The 22,754-nt window shown below is 41.1% G+C and overlaps 1 protein-coding gene and 1 long non-coding RNA gene across 8 annotated transcripts in view; one reads left to right on the forward strand and one right to left on the reverse strand.

Annotated features, from left to right (window-relative positions):
* Nucleotides 1-1,681: 1,681 nt before the first annotated feature.
* Nucleotides 1,682-9,251, reverse strand: LOC141278346 (uncharacterized). Of its 2 annotated transcripts, none has more exons than XR_012330922.1 (2): nt 6,742-9,251; nt 1,682-3,068 (listed from the first exon to the last, which is right to left on the reverse strand). It is a non-coding gene; the product is annotated as an uncharacterized lncRNA (long non-coding RNA). The 2 variants fall into 2 exon arrangements; XR_012330923.1 differs by having other exon boundaries at nt 5,766-9,251.
* A 1,239-nt stretch (nt 9,252-10,490) lies between these two features.
* Nucleotides 10,491-22,754, forward strand: part of G3BP1 (G3BP stress granule assembly factor 1) — a 65,787-nt gene continuing 53,523 nt past the window's right edge. For 5 of the 6 annotated variants that reach the window (XM_073802734.1, XM_073802736.1, XM_073802735.1 and 2 more), the window contains exon 1: nt 11,160-11,290. In XM_073802734.1, the coding sequence (XP_073658835.1) occupies nt 11,192-11,290 (99 nt within the window). In that variant the 5' untranslated portion in view covers nt 11,160-11,191. Of the gene's footprint in view, nt 10,647-11,159; nt 11,291-22,754 lie in introns of those variants that run through there. The other variant, XM_004317947.4, reaches the window with a different exon arrangement.

The following is a 22,754-nucleotide window of genomic DNA, read 5'->3' on the forward strand; positions in this document are numbered from 1 at the left end:
AAAATGTCGAATAATACAAAAAGATACGGAGGGAAAAGTCAGTCTCTGTCCTACCCTAATCCCCTCTTTTAAACAAAAGGCATACTATATACAGTTTTGCCCCTTGCTTTTCTCACTTTACAAAATATCTTAGAGATTGTTCTTTACTAGTACGTGTCAATTCCCTTCATTCTTTTTAGCACTACATGGTGTCCTACTATTCAGTTGTACCATAATTTATTTAGCCAGTCCCTATGGCAGAAACCTTTGGTTGGTTAATCCAGCACTCATTCCCAGTCGTTTTACTCTAGCTACTGTAGAAGCTGGAATCCCTAAATACTTGCTTTCCCATCCTCTCTTGCAGCCAAGTGCACCCACATGATATGACTTAGGCCAGTGAGTCAAAAGCAGACTGCTGGGAGACTTCTGGGAAAGCTCTTGCTTTCCTCACAAAGGAAACAGATACCACTCCTTTTCCTTTCCTGCCTAGAATGCTGATAAGATATCTAGAGCACAAGTGCACCATCTTGCAACCGTGAGGGAAATGTCAAGAGAATCTAGTTCTGACTGTGTGGTCACTGAACTGATGCCAGCTGCAGCTTGGGCCTCTGCACTTGTTATGTCAAAAATGTAAGCCCACCTTTATTTTTAGCTACTAGTACTAAGACTTCCCGCTGACACATTCCAGATACAGTCCCTTACCACTGGACATATAGGTTGCTTCCAATCTTTTATTGCTAATAACAGTGATGGAATGACTATCCATATCCATACATCTTTGCTTAAAATTTTGTATAGAATTCCTAGATGTGAAATTGCTATTCATTTTTAATTTTGATATAGCCAGATTGCCTCTCAAAGTTTTATTAACTACATTTTTCCCATCTCCAGATCTCTGTGTATTATTCTTACCCTTTCCGATATTATAAATCATTTTTATTTCCTTTTAAAAACTTTGTCATATTTTCAAGAGTGAATGTGTATTAAAAGAAACACAGGGAAAAATATTTTTAAAAAGCACAGTTCAGGAATTCTGAGTTCCAGACTGCCCAGCAGCGGTCTCATTACTAGCCTTGTCAACTTGGGTAAGTCATTTCATCACTAAGCCAGTGGGCCTGGGAAAGACTACGGTCATGTGTAGTGGTGGGTTCTCAGACAGTGATTGGAGCCTTCTTCCAGGGATACCCTACCTCTAGACTCCACCTAATGGAGTGACCCTTTGGTGGATGCTTTCCAGTTAAGCTTTGGAAAGAGAGGCCTTTATAGCTGCTGCCTACTCCCTCCAGGAGACTAAGTGTTTATTTTCTGTGTTATAATACAGGTATGCACTAGCTGCTTCACTGCTTTATCCACTAAGGAACGCTTAACCTAAGATCAAAGGTTCTGATCTGAAAGGGCCTGCAGAGAAGCCCAGGCATGAGAAGAGATGGGCTATAAAGCCAAGGGAGCTTGGGCTGCAGGCTTGGGAGAGGGAGCATAGCATCTGGCAGAGTTGCAAACTGGCTCAATCTGGCCTGTAGACATATTTTATTCAGTTCCTAAAGTATTCAAAATATTTTTAGAGTAGTTAACATTTAAGAACATTGAGTGTGGTTGCACAATATTGTGAGTATACTACGTGCCATTGAATTGGACACTTAGAAATGGTGAGATTGGTAAATTTTATCACAATTAAAAACAAATCTGCTTGTAGAATGGCATGTGAAATTAGTTGCTTCTTTATTACAAGAACTAAGAAAAGCATTTAACAAATTAACATCCCAAATAATGTTTAAAAAAGAATGAATTTAGTTATAGTACTCTTAGAAAGAATATTTCATTATTTTTTAAAGTGAGAGCAAAACATTTTTATACCATTAATACAATGTTAAGAAAAAAAAGAATGCTGAGTGATGTCACGTGATGACCCAGATTTTGAGTATCTCCTGAAAAACTGGAAGATCTGGAAACCTATCTATAATTGGCAGGATAGGTCAGGTAATGCTGTGGTAACAAAGAATCCCCAAACCTCAGTGGCTTGAAACAACAGATTTATTTCTTGCTCATGCCCTATGCCCACTGCAGGTTGGGCACCTTGGAGGAATGAATGGCTCTGTGCAAATTGTTTTTGCCCAGGGATCCACATCGAGAGAGACTATCCATATGGGGCAACATTGAATATTGGGGTGGGGTGGGGAGGGGAGACCTTGGCAAAATAACCACCAGCTCCAAAGACTGCCTGGAAGAGATCTCTGTCACTTCTGCTCACATTGCTTTGGTCAAAGCAGAGCACATGGTCATGCCTATTGTTTTTGTTAATTATTATCTTTTTGGCCATGCTGCTCAGCTTGTGGGATCTTGGTTCCCTGACCAGGGATTGAACCCACACCCTCAGCAATGAAAGTGTGGAGTCCTAACTGTAAGGTCGGATCTTAACAAACGGCACCGCGAAACAGAGGAAAGCTTCAAGTGAGCTTTATTAGGGAGTGCTCCCGGGCGAGGTTCACTGAGGTTCACGGGTCCGAGAGAAAGGGGCCAGAGAAGTCGCACGCGGGCGAGGGTTGGGCAAGATTTTATAGGGGAAGAAGGGAAAGGGGTGTGGTGAATCTGGGAGGGCTGGGCTGGGTTCAAAGTCTCCAGGTCAGTTTCTGGAACTGGGTGGTCCGGAGAGTTTTGGTCTGATGCAACCTGTGAATCTGATTGTTCCCCTGCCTCGGGCCAGTTGGCCTTACACTAACCACTGGACCGCCAGGGAATTCCCATTCATGCCTGTCTTTAAAGGCTACAGTAGAGTATAATCTTGCCAGGCATCTGGAAGGAGGAGAAACAGCATTGTCAGAAAACAACACTAATGACTGCTAGGGACTGTTTAGACAAGGCACGAACTCTTTGGGTCACCACAGTCCCCAGCATGCCTTAGTGGACTCCCAGCACTACAGCCAAAGGTCAGAGGACATTTGTTACACCGTCCTTTTGTTCCTTTATTTTCTGCCAAACTACTCCAGGCTTCCAGGAGTTAAAGCTGTGTTCAGTGAGATAATCCAGACAAACCTGTGTTCAATTCCTGGCTGTTTTGGACAATTAACCTCTTCAAACCTCGGTTTATTTCCCTGTAAGATAAAGATAATAATTAGACCTATCTTCATAGTGCAGTTGTGAAAAATAAGACAATGCTCACAAAATAGTTCACTGCCTGGTACACGAAAGCACTCAGAAGCTATTCTTAGGGTTATGACAAGTTATTTTTTAAATTACACAATTTATGAGACGTTTCTTAATGTAAAAAAAATTAAAAATAATACAGATAAAGTAAAAGTCTCCTTCAAGCTCTTAGGTCACTGTCTTCCATAGAGGTAGTAACTATTATCAGATTGCTCTACATCTTTCCAGATATTTACCTATGCATTTACCAACACTGACAAACACATGCAAATAATAGTTGGGATTTTTTAAGCATATATGACATACTGTACATAATTAGTAAGATGCTCTTTTTAATGAATATGCTCTGGAGATTTATGCTATATAATATTGCAATATATACTTAAAATGTCAATATCTATGTATATAAACACACATATATACACATATTATAAACCAGGTCAATCTTTAAAATTACTGCATAAAATTCTCTAGTATGGATTTATTATTGTAAATTTAAATATTCCCTTGTTGAGAGATGTTTCGATTATTTTTCAATATTAAAAACAATGCTATAATGAACATCTTTGCTCACTGTATACATGTGGGAGAGTTTCTTCAGAAGGGATATAAAAAAGTGTAATCTCTGGGTCATAGAGTGTATGGATTTTAATTTTAATGGATACATCCAAATAGCGCTTGGAATGGTTATGCTAATTTATATTTTCTACTAGTAGTATATGAGAATAACTACTTTTCCACACTCTTGTCAACATTTGATTTTAGCAAATTATCATTTTCTCAATTTGACGAGTGAACAGTTATTCAACTTCTTTTTGCCTTGGTTTCCTCCTGTGTTAAAGTGAGCAGTTTGAGGATTAAATGAGCTATTGTATGTATTTTATTATTGTTCCCTTTTTCCTTATTGGGCTTTGGATTTTAGAGTGCTATTATCCTGAATTTGAATACCAGCTCTGCCACTTCCAAGCTATGTGACCTTGGGCCAGTCATTTAGCCTTTCTGAGCCATAGTTTCTACTGCTGTAAAATAGAGTTAATATTTTATGATGTTTATGAAGAGTTTTTGTGAGGAGGGACTCAAACATGGTGCCTAGAGCACCATGCCTATCATATAGTAGGTGCTTGATACATGCTACGTTATTTAGACTTCAAGTTTTTGTCCCTCTTCTAAGCCACAGGAAGTGAGGACACCTAGGTCTATAGATCGTACTGGAGTGTGCTCTTTTTGCAAAGAGCTTTGGCTGCAGATTACCAGGATTTGCCATGGATTAAATTCTCAAACCACCTGGAAAGCTGTCTATGCAGCAATACCTGGTGCTGTGCCTGAGAGAATGAAAGAAAATCCCAGCCTCTCAGGGGTTTCTGAGGAGGTCCTGTCCCTTTTCCCTACTTGGGGCTGTATTATCCTGCCCTGGGCAGTACTGACAAGTGGGTAAAAGAACATGGACTTGAAGTCAGAGAGTCCTACTTTCTAGCTCTCGCTGTGTGACCTTGGGCAAGTTGCTTACTCCCTCTGAGCTTGTTTCTGAGAAATGGGAAATAGGATTGTTGTGACTATTAAATTAAATGATCTTTGTAGAGAACATTAGTAGGGTGCCTGCCTGAGGCATTGGTCAGAGGTTGAGGAGGTGATGTGTTTGCAGACAGTCAATGCCAGAGGAGAGAGGGATCCAATTAGGCATGCATTTCTAAGCCAGTAAAGGGTCTCTTTGGATCTTTGTATGATTTTTGTAAGGTAAGGAGAAAAAGGAAAAGAGGTTAGCAGTCTGGGAAGGAGGCAGATTAAAACATTAATGCTTCATTTCCAAAAGCCCTCATATACCTAAAGGGGTAATGTAGTATTCCAGCTGTTTGTTTTAAAGATTAAAGTTTTCATATGTGTAGTTCCTCATATCACTATTAAAATCTACACTTAACATTGAATTTTTGAAAAATACATGCACATGTTTAAAAAAATTATAAAGTACCAAAGGGTACTTTCAATGAATGAAAACTAAGCCTTCTTCCAAATCAGGTCCAATTCATCTCCCTGTTAGCAATCATAGACAGTTTCTTATGACTCCTTCCAGGTATTACCTGTGCATGTACAGCAAAACCATACAGGATTGTGCATGGATAACTGTAGCAATACAGAGTATCAATAGAAATAATTGTCCCATTAATAATGGCCCCCTACCCTGTTTTCTTTTTTTCCTATCTTCATTTATTGATATCTCCTGGAGATCTTTATAACCATACACATAGATCTGCCACATTTTCTCTATGTTTTCATGACAGTCCACTGTAAGAGTGAAACAGGAGGGAAGGGGGCAGGGCACAACTTTTAGAAGAATGACATAGCCCAAGGACACGACATAAACTGATTAGAACCAAATAGGTCCAAGATGGCGGATGAGCCGACTTTCCACTAGACCTTGAGCCTCAGTATACGCTCATTGTAATACATCAGCAAGCTAAATGACACACCCACAGGCGCCATGACAGTCCCAAGGCTGACCCTAAAGGTCGAGAAGTGGGTGGTGGCCCAACTTCTGGAAATCCCCACCCCTTCCTCAAAATAGCTGGAATACTCTTCCCACTCATTAGCCTATGAAATTACCCACCCCTATAAAAACTGACAACCCCATACCCTGGTGCCTTTCTCACCTTCTGAGATGGCCCACACTCCGTGGAGTGTGTTTCTCTCTAAATAAATCCACTTCTTACCTATCACTTTGTCTCTCACTGAATTCTTTCTGTAACGAGACATGGAGAACCTGAGTTTCATTAAGTCCTGAGAACAGGTGTGTGGTCTCAGTTAAAAGACCATGGGTTCAAGTCCCAGTCTGAGTTGCACGGTTTCAAGAGTGCACTGTATTGTTGTATTGTATCTACCCAGTCCCATATAGCTCGACATTTGGGTTGTTTCCTGTCTCTACTGCAAGCAGTGCTTCAGTGAATAATATTACACTGGGTCTTTGTTCATAGGTAGAAGTTTAACAGTTAAAGGTACATACAGGCACATATATATATATATTTTTTTGCAGTACGCGGGCCTCTCACTGTTGTGGCCTCTCCCGTTGTGGAGCACAGTCTCCGGATGCGCAGGCTCAGCGGCCATGGCTCACGGGCCCAGCCGCTCCGCGGCATGTGGGATCTTCCCGGACCGGGGCACGAACCTGTGTCCCCTGCATCGGCAGGCGGACTCTCAACCACTGCGCCACCAGGGAAGCCCAGGCACATATTTTTAATCACCCTTCCTGAGTGATTAGCTTTGTTTGGGAAATACTGATTCAGGTGATATTCTTAGGAGCATTCCTTACCCAATACACCACCCATCCATCCTCTCCACAAAAGCGTATTTTCTGGGGTCTTGCCCATGCTTTTTTCTGTTACTAAACACAAGTCCGTGTGCCAGATGCACAGTGAGGCTAAACAAACTGAAATGTCGGAGTTTGGAGCAGAGAAAGGTTTATTGCAGGGCCATGCAAGGAAAATGGGTGACTCAGGCTCAGAAACCACCGAACTCCTGACGGCTTTCAGGGACAAATTTTTACAGGCAAAATTTGGGTTGAGGGCTGTAGAATGTGTGACTTTTTTCTGATTGGCTTGGTGGTGAGGTAACGGGAGAGTTTGTTCTTACTTAGTTGAGGCATGCATCGTTAAGGTGCCTGGGCTCTTCGCTGTGGCGTGCAGGTTTCTCTAGTTGTGGCATGCGGGTTTCTTCTCTCTCTAGTTGTGGTGCGCAGGCTCCAGGGCACATGGGCTCTGTAGTTTGCATCATGCGGGCTCTCTCACTGAGGCGTACAAGCTCAATAGTTGTGGCTCTCGGGCTTAGTTGCCCTGCAGCATGTGGGATCTCAGTTCCCCGACCAGGGATCCAACTGTGTCCCCTGCACTGAAAGGTGGATTCTTTACCACTGGACCACCAGGGAAGTCCCAATTCCAGGAATCTTGTGCTCAGCCTGAAGTTATCATCTTCCACCTGGGCGGAGGGGCCTTAGTTCCTGCAGAAGAACTCAAAGATATTGTTATGTATCTTCCTTCAGGAAGAACTAAGACCCTGCCCCAAGGCTGCACTATTGTTTCTTGACTTCTCCTTTATCTCTGCATTCCCTCCCTTCCCTGACTAGCAACTGTTTGAACCTCCCCTTTGGAACTCAAGGAAGGCCAAGGAGGCCGAAGTCTTTTTCCAGCAAATAAGAAACGAGACATGGAAAGGATTTGTACCAGGAAGGGCCCCACAGCTCCATTTCATTTCCACCTCCATTCTCAGACCTTTGGGAGAATTGGCAGAAACAAAAGGTTGAAGTTGTGTTCTGGAGGGTTTGCAGAATTTGTTTGCCAGTAGAAAGGCTAGTAGGAGGCCGGGTACTCTCCCTTAGATGACTACATCAGGGTTCTCACCGCTGGCACTATTAATTTGGCCCCCTTCATCATGGGGGCTCTCCTGGGCTTCCCAGGCCTAGGCCTCCATCTATTAGATGCCAGTAGCCCCTCTACCTAGTTGTGAAAAGATCGTATGTCTCCTGGGGGCAAAATCTCCTCCATCTTGAGAACAAGCGCTCCAGACACTTCCATGGTGGTAAATTACTCACTGAACATTTACTAAGTATCCAGCATCTGGATCCTGAGGTAAATGACCACAGGAAGATGCCAACTTGTTCTCTCCCGTGGAAGACAGTCACAGCCACCTGAAGGGTCTTGTCCACATTCTCACTCTGGTAATCCATTTCCTCTTTCTTCCTACCCACTATTAGACAGCAAAACCATACAGGATTGTGCATGGATAACTATAGCAACACAGAGACAACACAGTACATGAACACAGTCACATTGTAAAACTTTCCAATAATATATTATCCTTGTTGCTCCCACCCTAGGGGAATCCCTAAGGGGAATGGCTTGTTTTAAATTTAGAATTCTTCCCCGGTGCACTTACATACCTATTTTAACATACGGAAATCAGGCGTTTGGGTTTTTCGTTTTTAACATAAATGGGAATTCACTGTATGTTTTGTTGAACTTGATTTTTGTCAGTTAACAATCCAATTAACAACTGGAGACAGGCTCATATCAGTATAGTTCGACCTCATTCTCTTTTAAACTGCTGCATAGTATTGTATACTATGGGCATATTACCGGTTAATCAGTTTGCAAATTGATGTGCAATTACGTTTTCAGTTTTTAAATATCATAACAAAGCTGACAGTGCTGTAATGAACACGTAGTACATGTCTCTTGGTAAAAAGAAAACACATGGCTATCAAGCAAGAAGGGAGATACACACAATTTTAACAGACTGCCAAACAGCCCTACAAAAAGAGCTGTTATCACTTAAAATTCCCTCCAAATGTGATTAAGAATAGCTTTGACCCTCATCACAGGCCACCTGGGTTAAATTACCAATCTGAATTTGAAGTGTTGCCAATCCGCTCTCCTTAGCGTTTGAATTGGTAAAGTCTTGTTGTAAAACGCAAATTTCTTAGTTCACCCTTTAAGAAACCTTTCAGGGGCTCTCCAACGCCCTCAGAATAAAGTCCAAATTCCTTAGCAAGACTAACGTAATCCTGGAGGTTCCTTACTCCAGAAAACCTCTAGCAGCTTCTCTCCTCTGAGCCGAGTTCCCTCCAGTGCCCCCATAGCCCCAAACGCCCGTTCCCCAGTTTTGGGAGCTCCCGGCACGGCGCAGAGGCACTGTTTGTTGAATGGGTGACAGCGGCAGGAACAGCATCTCGGTCATCTCTGACCCCAGCCCCTGGAGCTCAATAAATGCTTATTGAGCAAGGCCAGTGCGGGAGAGGGGCTTGGGGGTCCAGAGGGACGCTCCTACTTTGCTCCTGGAGCCGCACCTCCGACCCCACCAGGCTGCTGCCTGCGCCCCATCGGCCCCAACAAAGAGGCCTCAGGTGCTTCATTTCCAAATTTGCAAAACAACGAGAACCCCTTCCGCAGGGTCACATGCCTGGAAGGAGACTCTACAGAGGCGGTCTCTGTATTTCCATATAAAATGCTCATGTGATCAACAGAGGGCCCAACAAAACAGTAAGAGTCCTGGACAGGACCAGGCTGGAGTGCCACTTATCCCCTAAAGTATTTCGGGAAAGCTAAGGTGTCTCATATAGTTCTTTTTTTTTTTTTTAATATAAACTTATTTACTTATTTTTGGCTGCGTTGGGTCTTTGTTGCGGTGCGCGGGCTTTAGGCACGTGGGCTCAGTAGTTGTGGCGTGCGGGCTCTAGAGCGCAGGCTCAGTAGTTGTGGTACACGGGTTTAGTTGCTCTGCGGCATGTGGGATCTTCCCGAACCAAGGCTCGAACCCGTGTCCCTTAGCATTGACAGGCAGATTCTTAACCACTGAGCCACCATACAATAGTCTGACAATCAACATTTAAAGACTGCAACGACCTGAAGAAATAAGCCCTCACAGCCACAGCAACTGGAAATCTAAATGACAATGGTGGTGACGCCCAGGATGCTGCAGGAAGGCCCAAGCCCATCGGAGAATTTACAAACTCCCGTTTCTCGGTGAACACCCACCAGCCAGCCTGCCGCAGCCCTTGCCGAGAACAGCAGGGTAGAAATGGGTGTCCTCAAACTCAACGGTTTTCACCTGCGACCTTTTTACAGGATCTTAGGTAAACAACGGGAGTTACTTTCTCCTCTGGCTTTCGTTGAACAGTTGTTCCACAAGAGTGCTGACTAATGGTGGCAGCCAGCAAGTGCCCTTAGGCGGCCTCATGGAAATAAAAAAGTTGGTATAAGAAAGAAAAACAAAACAACCAAACAACGGGAAACTGTACCACCTGGCTCCAGTGATACCAAACTGTGAGGAAAAGGCGGGAGAGGGGTCCTCAGGGATCGCACCCAAGAAGTGAAGAAAGAAAAAAGGACAGAAGCCGGAGCCCAGACAGCCTCAGAACCGCCCCAGAGGGCACGGCGTACCCGGGGCTAGGTCTCCTCGGTGCGGTCCAACCTCTGCGTCAATCAGCTCTTTCCCGCGCTGTGATTGGTGGGCTTCCTTGGCCACCCTGGCGCCCACCTCCTAGTTGCTTGGGGTTTACTTCCCCAAAGTACACGGGCCCCACCTTGTGGAGCAACCGCTCCTGCATGGAAAGCGGATCTCCGCCCTGGGGAAGACGTTGTAACGAATGGGAGCACCCTCAAACATTTATTGGCTACCGTGGATATCGGTCAAAGAACTTCCCACCCTCCTTCCCACCGTACCTTTCAGTTATTGGTCTCTCTTAGTGCCAATCCGTTACTAGGGAAACGAGCTCCTCACACTCTCATAGGCATGAGTCAAAGCCAATCAAGAGCCACGCCTTCATCCTGAGTCAGTACCCAATTGCTGCTCGAAGAGCCCAGGGTGCGCAGTCGGGATTGGCCACCAGACTGCCCGACCTGGCCGCAACAAGTTAGGCTGAATCGCCCTTATATAGCCCGGCGACGGAACACGCGTGTGTGCGGACGCAGTTGCGTGAGGGGTTTTTTGCGTTTTGCGGTGCTGTGGAGCAGAGCTTGTTCCTCTCCCGCTCAGCCGTGCAGGTACGCCGAGGTGTGGGCGGGGCTGGGCAGCCCCGGGACGAGGACGAGCTGGGGCTGTGGTGAGAAGGAGACGTCCTAACGGCGGCCGCGCGAGGCGCGCCTCCCCCCCCCCTCCGCAACGGCCGCAGGCGCGCGGCGGACGCACGGGCGCGCGGAGGCGCTTCGCCCCCCGCCCCCACCGGCCCGGCGCGCGTGGCTGTGGACGCGTCCGCCGCCTGCGCGTGCCGCGCCCAAGGGCCACGGCGGGCGAGAGCGAGCCGCGGCCGCCGCCCGGGTCCAAGGGTGATCTCGGGGGCCTGGGGCCCCGCGCGGCCGGCTCGGTAGCTTTTCCCGCCTGGCCCCCCGCCCCCCCCTCCGCGCGCCAGCCGAGTCCTTCCTCCCATGGCGGGGGTCTCCAGCTTAGCCCGGAACAGAGGAGGCTTTTCTTTGGGTGGGGGACACGAAGGTGCGATGAGAATTTCTCGACTCGGGAAGCAGAAGTGCTGCTCCTAGGTTTTATTTACTAGGAGTAACGGGGGGAGCAGCGAGTTCGTGGATATTGAGTGATGATAATAGCTAACATTTTTCCAAGCCCTCGCTGTGTGCCAGGCACTGTGCGGAGCAACTTGTGTCTGTCTTCTTTACTCCCGAAATGCCCCGTTGAGGTATGTACGTTGCTTTCCCTCTTTTTACAGCGGACTCGAAGGCCCAGAGGTGGAGTGACACGGTCAAAAGCGCACAGACCGTAAGGGGCAGGTATTTGTTTGAACCTAGGCGGTCTGACTCCCAGTCCCCGGACCTGTTTTATTCTTTGTCCCAGCGCCCTGTGCGGCTCTAGGGCATCTTTGCCCCCAGAACGCTAGTCCCTGGGGTCAGCATCAGCCTCGGAAGGCCGACTGCAGCGGCATTTGTACTTGGGCCAGTTGAGGGCTTCCAGGGAGACGAGGGTTGGACGTGGGATTATTTCAAAGGAAAAGAAAGGGTTTTTTGGGCTTCTTTTCTACAGATATTCCTAAAGGTAGCTGATGGATGTGCTGCCCTAAAAGCTTCTGGGAAAAGCGTAAAGTGAATAAGCCCCAATGATCCTGGACAGTGTTCCTCGTCAGATTTGAAACTTAGAGGCTGATGATGGGAAGTTCCCGCCAGCAGGAAGTTAGGCTCTGATATTAGATCTTGAATCTTCTTTCTTCCTTTTTTAATTGGAGCAGACTTTTGAGAAAGACCCTCGAGAAGACAGTTGAACTTCCTCGATTTATGTGGTTGAAGAAAATGAGGTTGCAGAGCGATGAGTTTCAAATCTGGCCATGACGTATAAGTGAAAATTTGAAATTGGAGCGGAAAGCTTGGTGCCCAGTTACAGGACAAATTTGACCTCTGTGGAGCCTCAGCTAGGTGAATTAGGGGTGATTGAGAGGTGTTGGAAATCTTACCCTTATGGCAGTTGGGAACTTCTGTGGATGAAAACTTGTCTACATACATTTATTTAGCATTGTGTGTATGCTCCTGTTATATGCAAACGTAGAAGACACGTTCAAAGACTTGAGTGTAAATTTTTCTAGTAGAGTTATATCTGAGATTTTTATAAAACCAGTTTATTCCTTGACTTAATGAAATAATAAATGTTCCTGTGTTGCAGGTCCGCATCATTACTTTGCATCACAAATGTCTCTACTTGAGCTAAAGCTACATTAAAAGTTTTGGAGCTAGCTCTTCTGAATTAATTTTGATTGGAATGGCTGTCGACCATTTTCCTTTCTCTCTTTTTTTTTTTTAAAGAAGTTTATCTATTTTGTTTGTGCAGACACTTTTTAGAATTGGTCTTTGTATAAGAATTGTTTTTGCTGCTAGAGGGAACACATAATTTACATCTTTGTAAGTAAATTAAAAAGCTGTGAGGAAACAAACATTTTTGTTTCCATTTACCCAGTAATTTCCATATTTCTTAACAGAAAGTAGCGGTAGATACAGGATCAAAATAGCTTATGGACAGGTTCCAACACCTTTGTTGGTGTTGCCATGAATGACACATAGCTTTAGAGTATAACATTGTTTTCTTTGGAACTTGCCTTCTTGTAGCAATTCCAGTTACCTGCGTTTATATACACCAGCTATTGAAGTAACATTTTAAGTTATCAAAAGTTAAAACACTAATGATCTACATTTAAACTGTTAATGAGTCCACTAATTGTTCCTTGAGGTAAAATGTATCAGAATGAAAGTTCTTTGTGTATTATTTGACGGAAAGTTTTGTTAGTTTCCCCTTCAGATATTTTAAAAAATACTGTTCTTGGCTTCAGGCAAATGGTTATCGGTTGGGTAGGAATATGAAACCTGGTATTTCACAGATTGGTAGCCCAGTTGATCGCTTGTGTATTCATTGATCAAGAACAAATGAATTGAAGCAAATTGATAATACAAGACTTGTCTGCCTGTCTTCAATCCAAGCTAGAGGTTACTTTTGCTGTTAAAATCCTTTGAATCTAAGCTTTTGTATCTCTTCTAACTGGTAGAAAAGTAGGTAGTTCTTTGTTCTTTTATTTAACTCACTTTAGTTTGCTGTTCTCAGCTGACAGTCTGCTAAGGGAACATCAGGAGATTTGGTAATGTTTCTTGGTGACCTACTTCACAGCAGTTTTTGGTAATTTACATTTTTTTTTAAACTTGTTTCAGTACTTTGCCTAGAAAGTAAAGGGCAGAAGTTTGTTTTAAATTTTTATAGGTTTGTGAATTGTATATGGTTCTTAGGACGGATGGGGCAGTGTTAAAAAATGAAATTCGGTATAAAGCCTGAATGTGTGACCTAAACCAGTTTTTCCTTTTGCCAGTTTACTAACATTACCCACTTGATCTTTCAACATTTTGCAGTTAGATTTGTTTCTTAAAATACTTCAAAATTCAAATATGCATTGTATATTCATTTAATTGCACTTTAAGACTTCCTTGGACAAAATTTACTGACTCTAAAGAGGGAGATAATTGTTAAAGTAGGTAGCTGAGAAAAAAAGCCCCCCCCACATCAGTTTTTAACACCTAGTGGGACCTTTAGTACAGTACTATCCTTCCAGCCATGGAGTTAAACTTAAGATTCAGCAACAGTAATCACACTTGTAGTTGGTGATCACGCTGTGGTGAAGAACTAAGTTTGTTTTTAAATCTCAAAAGTCAGCTTTCTGTTTGTTTATTTATAGTATTCTTGGTCACCCTCTCTGGCTTTGGTTGGGAAAGCTTAATTGCAAGCCTGATGATAAGGTGAAGAGGGTGAAGAGTTAGGAAAAATGTGCACATGAAGAGTGGGAAGAGGGGGCTTAACAAAGCAGAAAGTTATTAAAAGTTCTCTTGTAGGCTGTGGCCTTTGTAAATAAAATCAGGTCTTTAGATTTTAAGTGATAAGATTTCCACTTCTGCATTCTGGCCAATCTGTTATGTCATATTGCTTGGCTGTTTAGCCTGGGTGCTGTATTTCAGGTATTTAATAAAAAGTAAATATTAGAGATGGTAAGATATGGTTCAGAGGATAAAAAGCTGGCTTCCTAGATGGGACACACTTCAGCTTAGTAGGAATGTCATCCTTGGTGGCTGTTAAGTGGCTTTGTGGCAGCATCATTGCTTATTTGTATAGCTGTTTATGTATTTTTAAAGTGCATTCACACATCTTAGGTTTTCTCATGTTTTTGCATATAAGACCTGGAGCTCTGTAACCTAAGTAGTTGTCTAAACTATTTTGTAAAGCAAGTGGTGTAACTGGTAAGGATATGTGCTAGATATATTTCCTTGTTCAGAAACTTAGAAGGTTTTAGAATTTCCTTATTCAAAAAATCTTTGAAGGTTTTAGAAGGCATCAGTGGCACCTACCTGCCTTTCCAGGTTTTTTGTTTGTTTGTTTTAACAACTGCGCCTCAAGTATATCCCATGTTTATGGACTATCTTGAGCTTACTCCTAGGGATTCCTGGCACACATCCACCTATGCTTTATGAGATCTAAAGCATAGGAAATTCATGTTTTCAAGGAATTTCATACATGAAGCATTAGTATATAGTTAACAGTATTTTTTCATCTTGGTGAGAAAGGACAGATTGTTGCTTAATTATAAACCTAGCTGACTAGCTTTTAATGCTGGATTGGGGAAGGGATGTTAAAAACCAAGAAAAGTTAGTGAATTAATTTTGTCAGTTCTTGAGTTTTTTTCTCTTGAGGAAACATGTTTTTTGAGGTAATTTTGTATTTACAGACAAGTTGCAATACAGACATGTTTTGTATACCCTTTACCTAACTTCACTAATGTTAACGTCTCACCTAATCATGGTGCATTTTTCAAAAATAAATTGACATTGATAAAGTATTATTAACAAAGGCTTGACCTTATATGGATTTCCTTAGTTTTTCCACTAATGTCCTTTTTTTCTGTTCTAGGATCCAATCCAGGATACCACATTGCAGTTAGTCCTCCTGTCTGCTTGGTTTCTCTTCTCTGATCTGTGACAGTTTCTTGTATTTTCTTTGTCTTTAATGACCTTGACACTTGATCTCAGTTTGGTTATACTTGGTGTTGAGTAGACTGAGGTTATGGATTTTGGGAAGAATACCACAGAGGTGACTTAGCCTTCTTACCGCATCACGGGGCACATAATACCATTCCTAGTTGAATTTAACCTTGATCACTTGATTAAAGTGGTGTGTACCAGGTTAGTATTTTTTTCCTTTCCATATTCTTTTTATGAGAAGCTAGTCACTAAGGGAGGAAAATCTTTGAATATGTGGACATATATTAAAGCTACCGCTGTAGTTACTAAACATTTGGGGGGAAACACTTTGAACTTAGGCAGATACTCTGTTTCTCTAAATTTTCCCCGCTTAATGTTAGCATTCATTAGTGGCTCTTGCCTGCAGCTCTTAATGGTGCTGTTCTCATGGTGATTCTTTATTTCCCTTGTTTCTTCTCCGTCATTTGAAATTCTTAGGTAAGAAAGATTTGCCTCTTCTCCCCATTTTTTTAATTCTTCATTTTCCCATTTTTTAACACTATTTACCCATTAATTTTTAAATTTTTAGTTATATCAGTATGGGCTCATGGATGTTCTTTGGGGTTGTAATCCAGTGTTCTCCTAACTTATTTTTGGTTTTTTACTTATTACTTTATTTTTTGAATTGTTCCAGTTTTGACTCTTGTGTTCTTTTGATGTTCCCGTATTTTTTTTTTTTTTTAAGCATTTTCTTTCTTTATCAGGTACTTCAGGCTCATGTTGTATTTTGCCTGTCCTGTGTCTCCAAGAAGTTGTCAGGAAGAATTTTGAAGGAGGGTGACAGGTGGTAAATGTCAAGAGTTTGGAAAGTAGATTGAACTGTAGTAGATGTAGTGATAGTTAATGCTGCTCTTGCTCTGAGCAAAAGCGGCTTGGTTTCTGTAGTTTTTTCTCTGGTCTGGGAAAGCATTTTTATTTCTCATAACTAAGCCAAATTTCAAATGTTTGAATACATAGCATAAGTTTGCAACAAAATTTGCAACATATTCATGTTAGTACACAGAAACCCTCGCTGTTTATTTTTTCGTAGTGTTTTAGATAGGTTATTATAAAAGAGTAAAAAGATCCCTTAAATGTCATTGTACTCAGAATTGACAGTTAACATTTTGAGTCACTCTTTTAAATTTCCTTTTTTTTCCTGTACAGGTTCCCGTTCTGCTCTCTTCCCCTGAGATGACCTTTTGTCTTTCCAAGCTATTATATTGGTGGGTTAAAAAACAGCTTTATTGAGGTATAATTGACATACAATAAATTGCACATATTTCAAGTGTAGAATCTGATAGCTTTTGGCATTGTTTATACGTATGAAACCACCGCAATCAAGAGAGTGAAAATAGCTATCATCCCCAAAAGTTTTCTCATGCTCCTTTGCATTCCCTCTTTCCTATCCACTCTCCCGCCTCTTCTGCCCCCAGGGATCCCTTATCTGCTTTCTGTCACTGAAGATCAGTTTATACTCCCTAGAATTTTTATGTAAATGGAATCATACAATATGTGCTTTTTTTAAAAAAATTGCTGAGTAATACTGTTTGTTCTGTCCTGTAAATATACCACAATTTGTTTATCCATTCACCTGTTGATGGACATTGGTTTGTTTCCAGCCTTTAGCTATTACAAATAAAACTTCTTAAGAAACCGCCTAACTTGTACAACGTGGTTGTACCATTTTACATTCCTGCCAGCAATGTTTGAGGGTTCCATTTCCTCGATATCCTGGCCAACGCTTTCTTACCAGCCTTTTAAGTTGTCATTCTGACAGGTGTGTAGTGGTACTTTACTGTGGTTTTAATTTGCATTTCTATAATTACTAATGGTGTTGATGTTCAGCATTTTTCATGTGCTTACTTGACATTCGAATAATTTCTTTGATGAATTGTCTCTTCAGATTTTTCGCTCATATTTTTTAGTTGTTTTTCAGTTTTGAGACTTCTTTAATATATTCTGTATACAAGTTGCTTTGCAAATAGTTACCTCAAGCTGCTTTGCCTTTTCATCCTCTTGATAGTGTCTTTGCAAAGTGAAAGTTTTTATTTATTCGTTTACTTTGGCTATGCCGTGCGGCATACGAGATCCTACTTCCCTGACCAGGGATCAAACCTGCATCCCCTGCAGTAGAAGTGCGGAGTCTTAACCACTGGACCGCTAGGGAAGTCCCTGGAAGGTTTTAATTTTGATGGAGTTCACATTATCAATCTGTGCTCTTATAGATCACGTTTTTAGTGTTGTGTCCAAAAATGACTCACTGTCACATTCAGATTTTCTTTAGAAGTTTTATAGTTTTAGGTAAAACCTAAAACTTAAGTAAATTTTAATATTCTGTGAGTCTTAATTGAGGTTCTCTTTATTTCTATATATGGATGTGCAGTTGTTCCAGCACCATTTGTTGAAAAAAGTATCCTTTTTCTACTGAATTGTCTGCACTTTTGGAAATCAGTTGTCCATTTATGTGTGAATATATTCCTTTATTCTGTTTCATGGATCTATTTGTCTGTTTTTACATCCAGGCTGTTTTAAAAATAAATTTACCAATGTATCTATGAACAATACTGCTATTGTTTTGTGTATACTAAAAACAAACATTTCAAGGCTATCATACAGTACTTATTTGGCAAGTGACTTTTTGTTTTCTTTAAATCCAAGCTGATTTATTTATCTTTTAAAAATTTATTTATTTATTTATTTTTGACTGCGCAGGGTCTTCATTGCTGTGTGCAGACTTTCTCTAGTTGCAGAGAGAGGGGCTACTCTTTGTTGAGGTGCGCGGGCTTCTCATTGCGGTGGCTTCCCTTGTTGTGGAGCACGGGCTCTAGGCGTGCAGGCTTCAGTAGCTGTGGCGCACGGGCTTAGTTGCTCTGTGGCTTGTGGGATCTTCCTGGACCAGGCTTGAACCTGTGTCCTCTGCATTGGCAGGCGGATTCTTAACCACTGCGCCACCAGGCAAGCCCAACTTATTTTGTTTCTGAGATCTAGTTCATGCTGACTTTATGACTGCTATAAATAGGGTGACTTTATATCTCGGTTTCCCAGGAACACTCCTAATTCACTCTAGTTAAGCTGGCGTAATTATTAATTGTATCACTTTTTAATCTTTTTTTTAAGTGCCCATATGATAATCTTACATACAGCCCGCTCCATGATGTGAATAAACTGCAACTTAACCCATTACCCCTTCGATGGATATGTGAATTGTTACCTGTCTTATGTTTCAGAAATAGGGTGGCATTTAATTTCTCTGTTTATATCTTGTGTAAATGGGTGAGTTTCTCTTCTCTATATATCAATCTACAAGAGAATTGCTGGATTCATCAGATTGGTTTTAATTTTGTTAGACAACTGCAGAGTTGTTCTCCACCGTGGTTGTACCAGTTGACACAGCAGTTTTGCAGGTTCTTTTTTCATTACTTCCTTTCCAGTGTTTGATATTGAGTGATATTTTAATACTTTGGAGGATCTCCTGTGAGAAGTGATAAGTTTTAATATGCATTTTACTAGTTACTTACTTTATCTTTTGTTGCCCGTTTACTTTCCTGAGAGTTGCCTGTTCCATTTCTTTGCTTGTTTTTCTCTCAGGTATTCTTTGTTTTAATGATCTGTGTGGGAGTTCTGTATCCATTCTGCATATTAATCTCTTAGAGTATGATGTGCTGTGCTTTTTCTTAATTTACAGTGGGCATTTAACAGATCCTGAGTTATTAAGACATTTTGCTAATTTGCTATTATTAGAAAGAGTAAGCTCAACTATTTAAAAATTCAGGTGGATTATAGTTGGTCTTAATGCTTTCCTGTTCTTGGAACATAAATTCTCACAGCTCTATTAGACTCAGTTAAAAGAAGGACCTTTAACATTTCTCTGAATTTCAGCAAAATTGATGTGGAATTTCTTTAAAGTTGCCATGCAGTCTAGTTAAATTGGGCTAAGTGAGTATTTTGAAAGTTAGGGAAGTATTGAATATTTCACAGATCAGGGTCAACTAGTAAAAACAAATCAGTGATTATGTTAGTACATGAGGTATTGACATTTCCGTGTGTGTTTTTTTTAGAATAGCACTCATTGATGTTGCATGCTTTACAAATAAGGTAAGAAAAGTATAAAAATTACATTCTTCACTCCTTGTAGGTAACTAATATCAACTCTGTTGCCTCAAACTTTTTTTTTCCTGTTTTGTAGACTACCTTAGTCATGCTTTTATTGTTTGCTTTGATGGATCCTAAGGCCAACACGAAGTGATGCTATTGGAAAAATTATACTATTAGAAGCCAGAAACGAATCTTTCCTAAAACTGGAAAACTTATCAGAAGATATTCTGATATAATCCTTTAAAAAAGCAAAGTACATAGATATCATAAGACAGATTTAGAGATGAAGCCAAGAGCTTTTTAGGAGGTTGCTCCACTCTAAGACCTTAACCCTGAAAGTTGGGAGAAAGTAACCAGATAGAAACTTCCTGCATCATGAAAAAGTTTAAATTGGACCATCTATACTTGCTGCTAGTAAATACAGAGAGATGTTCTGTGGTCCTCAGATCTGGTAAAGTATCCCACTTGGACTAATTAAAATCACACAGTGTGGAGTTAGTTTATGGAATTGTGAACTTAAAGGGATTTTTTTTTTTAGTTTTTTTTTTTCTTTTAAATTTATTTTATTTATTTATTTTTGGCTGCTTTGGGCCTTCATTGCTGCACGTGGGCTTTCTCTAGTTGGCGGCGAGCGGGGGCTACTCTTCCTTGTGGTGCATGGGGTTCTCATTGCTTTGGCTTCTCATTGCAGAGCACAGGGCTCTAGGTGCGTGGACATCAGTAGCTGTGGCTCGCGGGCCCGAGAGTGCAGGCTCAGTAGTTGTGACCCATGGGCTTAGTTGCTCTGCGGCATGTGGGATCTTCCCGGACCAGGGCTCGAACCTGTGTCCCCTGCATTGGCAGGCGGATTCTTAACCACTGTGCAACCAGGGAAGTCCCTTACGGGGATTTTTAAAGATCATTTTGTTTTAAGAGCTAGAATATGTAAGATAACAGGTCATAAATTATTGGATGTTGGTACCCTTTGTTGCGTTTTTCTTTTTCTTTTATTCTGAAAGTAATTCATGTTCATCCCAGGACATTCCAGCAATTCAGAGGTCTATGAATTTTATTCTTTTTAACATGTACATAGTATTCCATTAAAATGTTTTATATATATTATATGGAACAAAATATAATTTTCTGTAACACAGGTAATGAAACGGTGAATACTTTTTAAACCTTATGTTGTATGTATTTACACCTTGTGTTTTTTATATAGTACTTTTTGTATGGTTTATTTCATAATATTAACACCCTCTCCGCCCTGCCCCCCCCAAAAAAAGGAGTGGTCAGTATTCTCAGTTTTTAGGTTGCTAATGTGAGATAAACATTTTGACTCGTATTTTCTTGTAGTTTTTCCTCAGCGGAAATATTCTTTATGACTCCGATAGATAAAAATTGTTTTAGAAATACTTCAGTTCAGCAAACTTATTTTCCTAGCCTAAGAATAAAATAAATTTTTAGCAGTGTTTAACAGAAAAGTAAGACTTAATGCTTTATTTATGTTTTTTTAAAGAGAGCAGAAATTTTTATATCTAACATAGCATAAACGTACCTAAAATTATTGTAGCTTCGTGATGCATGTTTTAAAAGTTAAGATATTAAGATGTGCACGTCATTTGGTTTTACAGTTTAATTGGGCCAGTTACATTCTGTGGTCACACAGGTGACTATGGCATTCATGAGTAGACCACTGCAGTCATCAAGTCAACCTAGAAGTTCACTAAAAAGTAGTTTTACATTAAGTGCTTGGGCTTCCGTAGTCCAAGGTACTCTAGAAAAATTCTTTTTTTTTTTTTTCCTCTGCGGTACGCAGACCTTTCACTGTGGCCGCTGCACAGGCTCCGGACGCGCAGGCCCAGCGGCCATGGCCCATGGGCCCAGCCGCGGAGGCTCCGCGGCACGCAGGATCCTCCCGGACCGGGGCATGAACCCGCGCCCCCTGCATCGGCAGGCGGACTCCCAACCACTGTGCCACCAGGGAAGCCCTAGAAAAATTCTTATTCTCTCAGGAGATAATCCTCTTTTTATTTTGCTAGCAAAATAGTTAAATAGTCTTCTGGGTGACAGAAAATGGTGGGATGTAGAAATGTTTTCTTTCACTATAGTTAATGGTTATAATAGTAAAAGCAATAGTAACAGCTAACATTCATTGCTTACTACCAGACACTTAATTCTTGCAGTTGTGATTTTAATTTTAAAGATTAAAGAACTGAGGGCACCAGAGAGATTGTTACTAGCTCAGGAGCACAACTAGTGGTAGAATTTTGCCCAGTGAGAATTGATCAGAGAAAATTTGAAGGTTTCCTTTTGTTGCATCTCAAATACTCATTCACTGTTTTAAAATAGAGCACTCAGTTTCAGAGTTCATTTGTTACATATTGCTGGTCTTAGACTTATCAGTTCAGTTAGAACTGGTAAAGTGAAGGTATTGTTTACTATCTTTGCTTCCTTAAGTATTTCTAAGTGGCCAAGTTTTTCTTTACTTTTTGAGGTCAAGAACTGTTCTGTTCTTCCCCTTTCCCTAAACTAGGACTTTTTCAGTATTTCTTGAAAAAATTTTTAAGGGGAAGTATAATTTTTAAAACGTATTTTTCTTGTCCCCTTTGTAGAGTACAATTTTGGCATATTATGACATTCAGAATATTACAAACTTGGATATAAAATTAATGGAAGGTAAACTTTAGTGGAAGTGAGTGATTTCCTCCTTCCCCCTGTATTCTTCCTAGGTCCTGTTTCTTTCATCACTGATCTTTCTAGACCACAATGATTTAATTTTATATCATTTTTTAGGAATATTACTTTTGAGTGATTTGTAATATATCATAAGGTTTATCCTGTAGATCTGAAAGGTTTATCCTGTAGATAAAGGTTTATCCTGTAGATCTGAAAGCAGAGGTTTATCCTGTAGATCTGAAAGCAGTGTTGCAAGGGAGTGATCTCCGAATTGGAATTACTTGGAACGTTTAATGAACTTACTTTGTCTTGGGAGAGTGTCATGTATCTTTTAGGAAGTCTTCCGGTCTTCACATCAGCATGGGGAAGGGGGAATTGCTGTTGATAATTAAAATAATAAGACTATCTGGTTTGTCTCTTATTTCTGATTTTGGTGCATGCTTCATAGTCCAACCAATAATGTATCCGTTGGCATATGCTGTTATATAAGGAACAGCCAGAATCCATAGTATTATAAATTTGTAAAACCTCTTCTAAAAGGACACAGTGTTTCAGGAGTATTTAATAAATGAGGGAGGATCTCATGTATTTTTAGCATGTATTTTCATTGGTATGCAGAGTTTCTAATTGTCATAGTGGATCAGTAACTGGTAAAACATCAGCTTTTCTGAGATGCCATTTGATTTTGTTTACTTTCATTATTTTAGATTTGACAGAATTGAGAGTTCTAATGAACGAGGGTGAGATTAAAGACTTTATTCTCAGGAGGGTATGATGTTAGTTTACATATTTCTCATAGCTTCTGTTTTATGTTTGGACCAGAAATGTGGAGATTTCAGGGTGGTGATTTACCAAATAAAATTTTTCTAATGA

The sequence above is a fragment of the Tursiops truncatus genome, chromosome 3, assembly GCF_011762595.2.
Source record: "Tursiops truncatus isolate mTurTru1 chromosome 3, mTurTru1.mat.Y, whole genome shotgun sequence".
Lineage (NCBI taxonomy): Eukaryota > Metazoa > Chordata > Mammalia > Artiodactyla > Delphinidae > Tursiops > Tursiops truncatus.